We start from the raw sequence: 13,443 nt of genomic DNA on the forward strand, positions 1-13,443 counted from the left end.
TTAACATGGAGATGAATGTGCAATCCATCCAACATATACTGTGTGGAACGTGTCTCTGCCCCAGCTTTTCACACATTTTTAAGAATCCACAGCTCCTCTGTTAGCCAACAGTAGTTATACTGTTCTCTTATTCCTACCTGGCCTTTTACTCCTTCCTTTGAAGGCATGAGGAAATAAGAATAATTTTAAAAGGTAATAAAATATAATCAATTTAAAAAATTATTTTATTTTTTGAATAAGTAATACTGGTCCAAAATTCAAGAAGTATAAACAGGACATAGAGTAAAAAAGCTTCTGTCCCTCCCCCGAGATATTCAGTTCCCTTCCTTAGAGGCAACCAATTTTATCAATTTCTGATATAGCTTTCTACAGCTATTTTATGGATATATAAGAAAATTCATATATATTCCTTTATCTATTCTACATAAATGGTAGCATAATATACCACTATACATACTGCTCTGCACTTTTCCTTTTTTCTTCTTCTCTTAAAGTATAGTTAATTTGCAATGGTGTGTTAGTTTCTGGTATAAAGTGATTCAGCTTATATATAATGTGTATATATATATATATATATATATATATATATACTGGAGTGGATAGCCATTCCCTTCTCTAGGGGATCTTCCCAACCCAGGGATCAAACCTGGGTCTCCCACATTGCAGGCAGATTCTTTACTGTCTGAGCTACCTGGGAAGCCCATTATATATATATTTATATATATTCTTCTTCACATTCTTTTCCATTGTAGTTTATTATAAGACTTTGAATATAGTACCTGTGCTATAGGATCTTGTTGTCTATTTTATGTATAGTAGTAGTTTGTATATGCTAATCCAAAACTGCTAATTTATCTTTCTTATACTTCACTTTCCTTTCTTCATGTGTCAATATACCTTAGAGATCTTTAATCTCGGTCTTTACAGAGATTCTTCACTCATTTTTACACTGCTAGCATTCCACTATGGTACTCATAGCTCTTCTGTTTCAGATTTTTCCTGGATGTACTGGCTTATTTCTTAATACAAACTTTAGAATAGTAATAGATAATTTATAGTTACCTTCTCCAGTGCCTTTTCTTTCTTCTGACCACAGGGTGAAGACATCTGCTTTTTTGGTTGTTTAGTGAACTTCTTTGGCTTCTCCTTCTTCCCTGATAATAGAATGTCAGTGTTATCAGCCCAGGCACTTGTCACATCCAAACAATAAAATCACTGAAAAAATAAAACACTGTTTTTAAAAACTAAGAAATAACCTTTGGATAAAAAGTAAATATATGGAGAAATAAAACTAAAAATGCTTTACAGAGGTTCATTTTACTTTTCTTCTTCCTACTTGGTTAAAATCTTAGGGAAAAAAATGAGGGCAATGAATTCCAAGTCCCAGTGAAATTAAATGTAGAAAAATGTTGGGGAAATTACACATATTTATTTCCCTGAATCTAATGTGACAGTCATTATGGTCATGTATGGATGTGAGAGTTGGACTATAAAGAAAGCTGAGAGCCGAAGAATTGATGCTTTTGAACAGTGGTGTTGGAGAAGACTCTTGAGAGTCCCTTGGACTGCAAGAAGATCTAACTAGTCCATCCTAAAGGAGATCAGTCCTGGGTGTTCATTGGAAAGACTGATGTTGAAGCTGAAACTTCAATACTTTGGCCACCTGATGCAAAGAGCTGACTCATTGGAAAAGACGCTGATGCAGGGAAAGATTGAGGGCAGGAGGAGAAGGCGACGACAGAGGATGAGATGGCTGGATGGCATCATCGACTTGATGGATATGGGTTTGGGTGGACTCAGGGAGTTGGTGATGGACAGGGAGGCCTGGCATGCTGCGGTTCATGGGGTCACAAAGAGTCAGACACGACTGAGCAACTGAACTGAACTGAACTGAATGTGACAGTGGAGTCATCTCCTAATTTCAAATTTTTCAATATAAAAAATAACTGTAACCCAGAAAATCACAAATTGAGAGGGGAGGAAAGAAGAGTTCACATATACAAAATCTTTAAAATGCCCTTGTTCACACAGGAGGTGGGGCTATGAGGGTAAAAATGGAGGTAGAACATAAATGATTCTGGGAAGAAGCAGATCTGGGATAAACTGTATTCGAAACAAGGGCATTCCTGCAATGAACATTCGGACCCCACTCTTGGCTGACAGTTTAGTGGAGAAAAGAGACAGGCAAAAAAAGAGGGAAAGGAAAGAAGTATTTCTCTAAAAACAAGGTTGGAAGGTTGATAATAATACACTAGCTTGCTGTTTCCCAATTATCAATTATTTGCACACCATCTTTACAGTTTTTGCTCTATCTTAAAAAAGAAACTTCATCACTACCATAAATGAAAAACTTGTAAAATGTGCTACATAGAAGACAATCTCGAAGATAACAGAATAAAGATAAAACAACATCTAGAATCTAGATAGATTTGTCTTCTGGCCCTGGACACCTGACATGTGTCTCTCTATTAATGTGGGAGGTTAACAGGTGTTATATTGCTAAAAGCCATGACAGGGTGGGCTACGTGATAACAGCAGTGTGAAAGGGTGGACAATTCCTCCCCCCCAAATAATGATAAAAACAGAACAAAAATATTATAAACAGTCATCTGCAGGTACTGAAGAAAAATCGAAGGAAGATAGAAAGTTCACTGTTTACATGTGAAAAAAGCTTTCTTATCCGAGGGCACTTTCCCCCTCCCCCCCAGTTCAGGGAGGAAAATTATAGCCTTGTTGCAGGGAGAAAATGATAGTTCAAAGCAATAGAGAAGCTAGGAATTCAAAGGGGAAAATTTGGAAATAAGAAAGAGATCTGAGGCCTAAAATGTGAACGTGAACTATGCCCAAATTCTGAGCTGAATGTTAAACTATGCAAGTACACGGGAGACCCTAGGAAGCTCAGCTAAAAAGGCAAGCAGAAGCGAGGGTGGGGTATTGATCATTGCAGGACAGAACTGCTCTCTGTGAGAGGAGGCACGTTTCCTGTGCCTTTGAATGACTTTCCCAAACTGTTTTTAGCTTGAGCTTCTGAGAGTCTTGCTGGCTTGAATTATCACAGGTCAGACCTGGGACTGGAAAAACAAGTAGGAATCTAGGGGGAACCCCAAAACAAGGAAACCACCAAGCAGGTGAGCCCCCAATAAATTCTTTCCTTGGCTGGCCACTAAACTCCCCAAACTGTCATCCTGCAGATGCTGCCACCCTCCATGGTGACTGCTGAGAAGTTGGGGGAATGCAAGAAGCAAGGTGAACAAGGAAACAGGATTGGCCCCAGATAGCTGAGGTACATATGAAAGAAATAAACTCAGTGAGCCCAAAGGCTTGCTAAATGCTAAATTCCTTCACTTGATACCTGATCTTTATGTTCAGATTGCCTGCTCTATTTGTTGCAAACTTGTATGTAGCCTAACGTCACCCTGTCTCCATGGAGCAGTTTTCTCAGAGCTACTGAGATGCTGTCTCCTGGGCTCAATGTCCTAAACATTCCCACCAGATAAAATAGCTCTCTACTTTCAGAATGTGAATATATTTTTTCAGTCAACAGTTTTGGCGACCATGAAGGAACCCAGAGCAGATTTCTCTCCTCCAGCTGAACTTTATGAGAAACCAGAGACATAGTACCAGAAGAGGCTCACTAAACTACACAGGCTGGTGTGGCCTTCGAGGTGGGGGGCAGGCAAAAGCAGCAGCAGTTAGCAGGCAAAAAAACCTGTGCAGAGACACCAGCAGGGAGACAGACTTTGCAGTGTGGCTCAGGCAGGTTAATTGCTTATGAGAACAAAAATCCCAACAATTCTTAGGAGAATAAAAGGTTTCAGAGTTGCACAAAGATAACCTGCAGTATTTAGTTTTCACCCAAAAGTCATGAGATAAAGAAAATGAGAAGTATGATCCACTCAGAAGAAACAGTTAATAGAAACTGATTGAGAAGGCCAGCATGTTGGACTTGGGAGACAATAATTTCAAAGCAAGTGTTACAAATATGTTCAAAGGAAAAATGGTAGAGAGAATCTCAACATATAAACAGAAAGTATAAAAGAAGAACCAGGGGGGAAATTCTAGAGCTGAAAGGTATAACTGAAACGGAAAAGTGAAAAAAATGTACCAGATAGGCTCAAAAGAAAATCTGAAATGGCAGAAAAATGAATCAGTGAATGTGAAGTCAAGGATTAGAAATTATCCAATCGGGGGGCGAGGTGACTGAAGAAAACACCCAAAGCCTCAGAGACAATATCAAAAGGTCGTAGGTATATTGGAGACCCAGAGAACAAATGTGAGAAAGGGGCACAAAAAATACTTAAAGAAACAATGATTGTAAGATAACAATTTATAGATTCAAGAAGTTCAACAAATCCCAAATAAAATATACACAAAGAAAATCACATCTAGGAATATCATAGTCAAGCTTCTAAAAGTCAAAGATAAAAAGATAAATCTTGAAAGCAGCAAGATTAAAAGTGTACATTACATATATAACGGGGGAAAATTTTAATCACAAGGACTAACTTCTCAGAAACAATGGAGGCCAGAAGACATTGAAATGACATATTTAAAGTGCTGAAAGAAGGTAATATATATAGTTATATAGTTATGGCTGATTAGTGCTGTTTATGATAGAAACCAACACAACATTATAAAGCAATTATCTTCCAAATTCAAAAAGAAATGCTAAAAGAAAAAAGTTGTTAATCAAGAATTATAAATTGAGAAAACTGTACTTCAAAAACAAAAGCAAAATAAAGACATTTTCAGGTGAATAAAAACAAGAGAATTCACTAGTACACTTGCAGTATACTTGCGCTACAGGAAATAAGAAGTCCTTCATGCTCAGTTGGTAAAGAATCCATGGGGTCGCAAAGAGTCGGACACACTGAGAGAGTCTCACTCACTCACTCACTCATGAATGAATGAAAGAAAATAACATCAGATGGTAACAAAGATATAGAGACAAATGATAAACATGTTGGTAAATATAAAGGACTAAAGGTATATATTTTTCTTTGTTCCCTTCTCTAAAGGTTCTTACGTTAATATTTTGCCTGGAGTAATTCATATTACCACCTTTAAGTAGACTGTGATAGATTAAAAAGGCATGTTGAAATCTTTAGAACAATCAAATGCAAAGAAATATAACTAAAAAGCTAATAATTTAAATAATATACTAAAATTATTTTCCTAGCACAAAAAAAGCAGGAAAGGAGAAACAGAGAAACAAAACATTTGAGACAATTAGAAAATGAATAGCAAAATGGCAAACCTAACACAACCATATCAATAAACACATTAAATATAAATACAATAAATGGTCCAATCAAAATGAAGAGATTGTCAAACTGGATAAGAAAGCAATTTCCAACAATATGCTATCTACAAGATACATACTTCAAATTAAAAACTCCCACATTGAAAATAAAAGGATAGAAGAAAGATATGTCATTCAAATGGTAAACAGAACAAATCTAGAGTGATTATGTTAAAATTAAACAAAACAGACTTTAAGATAAGCAGTTCTACTATAAATAAAGAGGGCTCCATCATGATAAAATAGTCAGTACACTATAAATGTATATATGCCTAGTTACAAAGCTCAAACACATACTATGCCATGCCATGCCTGCTGCTCAGTCATGTCTTGACTCTTTGAGACCCCATGGACTGTAGTCCATCAGGCTCCTCTCTCTGTGGAATTTTCCAGTCAAGAATACTGGAGTCAGTTGCCATTTCCTACTCCAGGGGATCGTCCCAAACCAGGGATTGAACCCACGTCTCTTGAGTCTCCCGCATTGGCAGGCAGATTCTTTACCACTGTGCCACCTGGGAAACTATATCATGATAAAAGAGTCAATACACTATAATTGTATATGTGCCCAGTTACAAAGCTCTAACCCATACATAAAGCAAATGCTGACAGACTTGAAAGGAAAAATACATAAATTAACATTATAGCTTGAGATTTCAATCTAATCTCTTACTAATTGATAGAACAAGTAGTCAGAAAATGAGCACTAGAAAATCAAACCGACTTCACTCTACATTTACAGACTACTCCGCCAGTAACAGCAGAATTTACATTGTTTTCATGCACATCTGGAACATGTGCCAATAAAACTTAGAAGATAAAAGCACAGAGAGTACATTTTTCTATCACAATGGAATTATATGAGAAATCTACCTACAATTGGAAAGTATTCAGAAAATCTGAAAATATTTGGAAATTAAACACATTACTGAGCAACACATGGGTCAAAGAGAAAATCATGAGGGCAATTAGAAAATATTTTGTACTAAATATAAATGAAAACAAGATACACCAAAATCTGTGAGAAATACTTAAAAGCAGTGTTTAGAGTGAATCTTATAGTTTTAAATGCTTATACTAGAAAAGAAAGTAAAAAATCAATAATGTAAGTTTCCATGTTAAGAAGCTAGAAAAAAGAGGAAATTAAGTCCAAAGTAAGTTCAAGGAAGGAAATAGTAAATATAAGAATGAAAATCAATGAAATAAGAAATAGACAAACTACAGAGAAAGTCTATGAAATCAAAAGCTGGTTCCTGGAAAAGATCAATAAAACTAATAAACCTGTAGCTAAACTGATCGAGAAAAAAGGAATATAACACACAAATTAACAATATCAGGAATGAAAGAGGGACATCATCAGAGATCCTTCAGATAGAAAAGGATAAGAAAATACTATGAGCAACCTCATGTCAATAAATCTGACAATTTGGATAAAATGGACACATTCCTTGAAAGAAGTTGTCAAAACAGCTTCAAGAAGAAATAGAAAACTTGAATAGCACTATATTAATGAAAGACACTGAATTCAGAGTTAAAAACCTTCCTGTAAAGAAAACCCCAGGCCCAAGTGACTTCACTGCTAAATTTTATCATACATTTTAGGGCCAAAGAATACAAATACTACACAAATTCTTTCAGAAAAGGGTAGTGAACATTTTCCAACTCATTTTATGAGGTCAGTATTAACCTGATAACAAAATTTGAAGAAGACATCATAAAAAAACTACAGACAAATATCCCTCGTGAGCACTAACAAAAAATCTTTAACAAAGTACATACAAGCAAGTGAAATATAGTAATATATAAAGAGAAAAATGCCTATTGATGAAGGCCTAGATGCTGTGAAGTTTCATGTTACCATGCAAATTTTTATGTCTAACAGAAATGCAAATTATTTCTAATAGGAAAGATAACCCCAAAGATTATGGATTTACTGCCCTGTAGAACATTAATCAGATTTGTATCTAATTTGCAATCTTTTTTTTAACATTCTTTTTTCAAATGCCTATAAATACCTGAGTTGTCAAATGCCTAACCCTAACCCTAACTTTTCTCTGCTATTTCTCTCACTAATGAGTTAAAAAATTTTGATACAAGTTCATTTTACAGTTGTATAAAATAATGTTTTTAATTGTTAAAAGAATCATACTTTGATGACTATTATTTAATGCTTCATTTGAGTGTCATTTCAAATCATCTCAAGTATACTGATGTAGTCACACATTTTGAGAAACCCATTAAGTTATACTTGAAACGAAAACTCGGAGGATTATTTCTTAGTAATATCACACTTTTTAAAAATAACTTTGTGAGTGTTCTGTGTTAGTGTCAGGGTTAGAGAATCTTGATGAAGCCTCTATTATTTTTTCCACATTGTAACCTACCATGGAGACTTACAAAGCCCCTTCCTCATCCCTTGCATTAAATCCTTCAAGATATAGCCTCCTTATAAAAGTGAGATGAGTTTTAACTTAGAAATCCATACTTTGTTTCTTGGATACTTCTTCTTCATCTCCAACTTCATCTTCAGTGACCTCGGACCCAGTGGTATATTCTTCTTCTTCTGAAAATAATGACTGTTGTTTCTAAAATAAAAAACAAAACATACCATATTAAAATTTTATCTTATCACATCACCAATGAATTCTTCCAAACACAACTATCTACTTATTTTGGATGAATGAGCCAAAAAAGAACTGATAAAATGACCACTGCTTAGCACAACATTTGGGAAATGGATCTAAGAATTTCTACATTTAAGCCAGGATAACATTACATGAAATACTTAGAAATTTACTATTTTCATAGATTCTAGAAGAGTGATGGGCACATTATAGGTACTTAGGATTTGCTGAACTGCAACCCTATTTCTCAACTGAAAATATTTTCCTTGATTATTAAAATTAAGTTAAAATACAATAACTGTCAATATCAATGTAGTCTCATAAACAAGCAATGGAGAAAGAAATGGCAACCCACTCCAGTATTCTTGCCTGGGAAACCCCATGGACAGAGGAGCCCGGTGGGCTACAGTCCATGGGGTTGAAAAAGAGTCAGACATGACTTAGCGACTAAACAACAAATAAGCACATGTGCACATTCTCTGGGTGAATGTGGTCCTGGATTAAACATATCCACATCAGTTTCCTGCATCTATCCACCCTCCTGTGTGTTATCACTGATACAAATTTCTATTCCATTCTTGTGAATACTGGTGGCAGATGGCATAGTAGTGGCAGATGGCATAGTGATGGCAAACAGGCAAGAAAAAACAGTAAGTCAATCAACCAACCAAATAAATAGAACTTAATTGATTTGTTGTTTTGTTCAATATTCTAAATGTGACTTCCAAGTGACTTTTTAAAAAAGTCCTTTAAGAAAACTTACGGGTTATGCAGCCAGATAATGGAGTATATATCTGTTTTACAGTCCATGGAATTATCCAGGCCAGAATACTGGAGTGGGTAGCCTTTCCCTTCTCCAGGGGATCTTCCCAACCCAGGGATCGAAGCCAGGTCTCCCGCATTGCAGGTGGATTCTTTACCAGCTGAGCCACAAGGGAAGCCCAAGAATACTGGAGTGGGTAGCCTATCCCTTCTCCAGGGGATCTTCCCAACCCAGGAATCAAACTAGGATTTCCTGCATTGCATATGGATTCTTTACCAACTGAGCTATGAGGGAAGCCAATGATATTTTTTAGTTAAATGTGAAATTATAGATGCTGAAAAGGATGCTGTACATTTAACTAACACCTATAAAATAAGGGTCTCCAATAGCTCAGTTGGTAAAGAATCCACCTGCAATGCGGGAGACCTGGATTTGATCCCTGGGTTGAGAAGATCCCCTGGAGAAGGGAAAGGCTATCTACTCCAGTATTCTGGCCTAGAGAATTCCATGGACTGTATAGTGGCCCATGCGGTCGCAAAGAGTCAGACACAACTGAGCGACTTTCACTTCACTCACTTAACTATAAAATAAGATACTTATAAGATTCTATTAAACTAAACTTTGATGTAGGGAGAAAGATTTATGAAAATGAAATATAGTTGCTCACTTACCAGTTGCAGAGTCCAGTTTTTCAGTGATAAGAACTATAAAAAAAGCCAAATAGAGATTAATACATATGCATCTACTTAGCTTGCAGCTCCTTATTTTCATATGGATATTGTAGAAGAGTTAGAGAAAGTTACAAGTATGGTTCCCTTCTAGGGCAAAATATCTCATCTAAAAATGATGTAGTATAATCTTTTATATTCCCTGCCTAGAGAAAAATGTGTATGTCTACAAAAAAAGAAAAAAGAAAATCAACATTTCCTAGTGTCATTTCTAAAGGACAGATAAATCACATACAGAGATAATATAATTTGTTATTTTGTGAATTATTTCACTTTTTAATGTTTATATTTTATTATAAATTAAGGAACCATATATATATATGGATATTCAAGAAATTTAATTTGCTATTTTATATATAATTTATAAATAAATGTCAATAATTAAACACTAATAGCGATCTGAAGCTTATAGCACATTTTACAGGGAATATTTCACTTTCTTAGGTAAATGCTACTTCAACTAACACAAAGACAGGACGTTCACAGGCAAATAGAGACTCCCTGGCTGTTAGTCACAGGAATCAAACACATCAAAGCTTTCCAGTCACCTTAAAAACATCTCAGTTTTGAAACCTTGGAAAAACTAAATGCATTACTGAATACAATTTAAAAAAAGAGAATTTTACACCAAAAAAGTTTATAGGACTAAGAGGGGATAAAATATCCCATTCATATGATCTTTATTCTGCAAATCACTATTTGTCCATAATAAACCCTGAAGACTATATTTTCCCCCAAAATTTGATTATTAATTCTTTGAGGGCAAGGAAAATATCAGCCTTATAGTCCTGTTAATTCAGCATAACATTTTGTTATGATAGTCAGTAAATGCCTATTAATGAAAATTGCAGTACTAATTTAAACCGATCATATTTCTGTCAAAGATTAAATATCATCAGTTATTTTTATAAATAAAGGATAAATGAAACAAGCTACTTACAGCATTAAGCTCCCCACTCTTGGGGCCCCATGGTGTATTTGGCTCCAGTAAAACATCACAGTCTAGACCCTTTTCATCACAGGGACCACCAGAATCACTTGAAAGAAAAAGACATTTTAGGAAGAAGTGTCCAATTTCTTAAGCTCTTTCTTTTTTTTGCCTGCATTGTACCCAGGTCCCAGTAATGAAAACGCAGAGTCCTAACAGTTGGACCACCAGGGAATGCCCCAATTTCTTAAGAATTTAAATGCAAACAATACTGCTTTAACTGCAAATGTTCTATAAATCGCTCTTCAGAAATATACTTCTTAAGTACAAGGTGTGCCATTCAACATTTACATTTCTTAACGCATCTCATGATTTCCCCAGTAGAAGTCACCCCGCATGGGGGGAGCACCACTCACATTCAAGCATCTTACCTGCCAGGTGGTAAAATAGGCTACAATGGTGGATACTGCTTTGAGAACAGCTTTTGCTAGAGGGTCCTCCTACCCCCAACCTGATAGCCCATTGCAAGTGCAGAATGATGGAAGTGACTGCATTAATTACTGAATCCAAGGAGTTCAGATCTAGGCAAAGATAACTTGTTGCAACCATCAATTTTTTTCTGTTCGATCAATTAAGCTAAGATGGTCTCAAGTAACTTGGGAACATTTTTAAAACCCTCAAAAACTGGATTGTGGGCCTCACCCTTTCAGTCACCAGGAACTCCTATTATTAGTTTCTCTTCCTCTTGGACTTCCAATATTTTGGGGTCTTTTTTCCCCCTATCAAATAAACACATGCTTGCTCTTACTGTAAGCTAACACAATTTCAATTAGGCTTTCTGAAATAACACAAACTACTTAAGGACTACCATTACTGATTTGGGGAAGCACTAGGGGTAGAAGATTCTAGGATGGGAACCACTCATTGAATAAAGCTACAGTACAGGGTCTCCCTCACCTCACCTGATTGTATCTTTAGCAAAAGGCACAAGGATGACATCTTTGTGTTTGTGCAGATCATCCAGTATTTTGGCAGTTGGACAGGGCAGCAAATCTTCACCTTCACCTTGATCACGAAGAGTAACCATATGGTCCTTTACTTTACAACCCTGTTATGTAAAAGACTAAATCTGAGAGGCTGGTTCATTACAGAAACATTCCTTTAAAGATGATGGTTTCTGTTCCTTTTGTTCCGTCACACCATCCCATGAACAAGTTGACAACTTTTTCTTAAGAAAAACTATTACTCATACAGAAAAGAGCATGAAACATAAATGCAGACCTTAACTAATATCCACTTAACAGAATCCACACCAAAAAACAGAATACTGCCAATACTCCAGGATTCCCACAGGGCTATTCCCAACCAAAATCACTTCCTCTTTCTCAAAGGATAACCTCTACCTTGACTTTTTTGGTACTTCCTTCCTTGCTTTTATCCTTTTTACCACTTAAGGATACATCTCTAAACACTACAGTTTAGTCTCATTTGTTTTAATGCTATGTTTTTTTGTGATTCAACCATGTTACTGCATGTAACTATTAATGTATGCACAGTATTTCTCTATATGAATAATTATCATTTGCTTATCTATTCCATAGTAGTTGGTGGGTAGGTTGTTTCCAGTTCGGAACTATTCTAAGTAGTAGTATTATGAACATTCTTTAACATGTTTCCTGATACACAAGTGCTTATGTGTACAAAATTAAATGACTAACAGCAGTGTATGAGGGTGTTCATTATGGTCTTGGTAACACTTGGTAATTGTAGTCATTCTGGTGAGCATGTAGTGGTATTTGACTGTGGTTTTAATCTGCATTTCCCCAATTAAAAATGAAGTTGAGATCCTTTCCATGTTTAGTGGACAATGAGGAACTTCCTTGTGTGAAGTTCCTATTGTCTTTTTCTATTAATTTGTACAAGTTTAAAAAATCTTAATATGAAAGGTTATCAAAATACAAGGAAAGTCTGGAAAACTATAACAATCTAGAAGAACCTAAGAAGATTTGATAACTAAATGTGGTATCCTGACGGGCTCCTGAAACTCAGAAAGGACATTAGGAAAAACTAAGGAAATTTCAATGAAGCATGTACATTAGTTAATAATAATGTATTATCAATTTTGGTTCATTAATTGTGACAAACATACCATACTCATATAAGAGCTTAATAATAGGGGAAACTGAAAAAGGGTATATGGGAACTCTTTGTACCATCTTTGCAAATTTTCTATAAATCTAAAAATATTCTAAAATTGAAATTTATAAAAATACAAATAAATATTAAAAAAAAAAAAAATCTTAATATGAGCATTTTATGGCTATGTGTTGCTACTATGTGGTCCCACCTGTGAGCTTGTCTCCCCAGTTTCAGTTATTTAATGTAGCTAATGTACTTGAATTTAAAATTTCTTCCTTTGTGGTATTATTTTTTAATAGCTTTATTAGCTTTGCCTCATATATAGGCTTTTTAAAAAATATTTATTTATTTATTTAAGGCTGTATTGGGTTTTCCTGGCTGTGAGTGGGCTATCTCCAGCCGCAGCAAGCAGAACTACTCTCTAGTTGTGGTGCATGGGCTTCTTTCATTAGATGGCTTCTCTAGTTGCAGAACATGGACTCTAGGGCGCAGGCTCAGTAGTTGTGGCACATGGGCTTAGTTGCCCGGTGGCATGTGGCATATTCCCAGACCAGGGATCAACCAGGGATTGAACCTGTGTCACCGGCTTTGACAGGTGGATTCTCAACCACCGGACTATCAGGTAAGTTCCACATATAGACTTTTGGACTAGTTTGGACCATTTTTGTCCCCCCATTTTGATGTCCCAGTGTCCCAGTACCTCTTCCTAGAAACTCTGTCTTGTGCCCACTGCTCTGTAATGTCACCTCTGTCACAGTCAAGTATCCAGGTAGCTTCAAGTACAGAATTCCTCAGTATCTCTGGGGAAACGGTTCTAGGTGTCCTATATATACAAAAATCCATGGATTCAACCAATTGCATATTATATATACAGTACTGTACATATTTATTTTTAAAAATCCATGTATAAGTGGACCCACATAGTTCAAATCAGTGTTGTTCAAAGTTCAAACGTATTTCAT

At 35.8% G+C, this 13,443-nt stretch overlaps 1 protein-coding gene across 37 annotated transcripts in view; it reads right to left on the reverse strand.

Moving 5' to 3' along the window:
- The window catches only part of SANBR (SANT and BTB domain regulator of CSR), an 80,065-nt gene that overhangs the window by 30,566 nt on the left and 36,056 nt on the right, over nucleotides 1-13,443 (reverse strand). For 25 of the 37 annotated variants that reach the window (XR_014082832.1, XR_014082853.1, XR_014082840.1 and 22 more), the window contains 5 exons: nucleotides 11,305-11,450; nucleotides 10,355-10,451; nucleotides 9,358-9,390; nucleotides 7,785-7,884; nucleotides 1,063-1,154 (listed from right to left, as the gene is read on the reverse strand). Coding sequence is in view for 7 of the 37 variants with exons in the window: in XM_081593062.1 (XP_081449188.1) it covers nucleotides 1,063-1,154; nucleotides 7,785-7,884; nucleotides 9,358-9,390; nucleotides 10,355-10,451; nucleotides 11,305-11,450 (468 nt within the window). In the remaining 30 variants the exon portion in view is untranslated. Of the gene's footprint in view, nucleotides 1-1,027; nucleotides 1,216-7,784; nucleotides 7,885-9,357; nucleotides 9,391-10,354; nucleotides 10,452-11,304; nucleotides 11,451-13,443 lie in introns of all 37 variants that reach the window. The other 12 variants (XR_014082844.1, XR_014082837.1, XR_014082841.1 and 9 more) reach the window with 3 other exon arrangements.

The sequence above is a fragment of the Giraffa tippelskirchi genome, chromosome 4 (assembly GCF_054371585.1).
Source record: "Giraffa tippelskirchi isolate mGirTip1 chromosome 4, T2T-mGirTip1v1.2.pri, whole genome shotgun sequence".
Taxonomy (NCBI): Eukaryota; Metazoa; Chordata; class Mammalia; order Artiodactyla; family Giraffidae; genus Giraffa; species Giraffa tippelskirchi.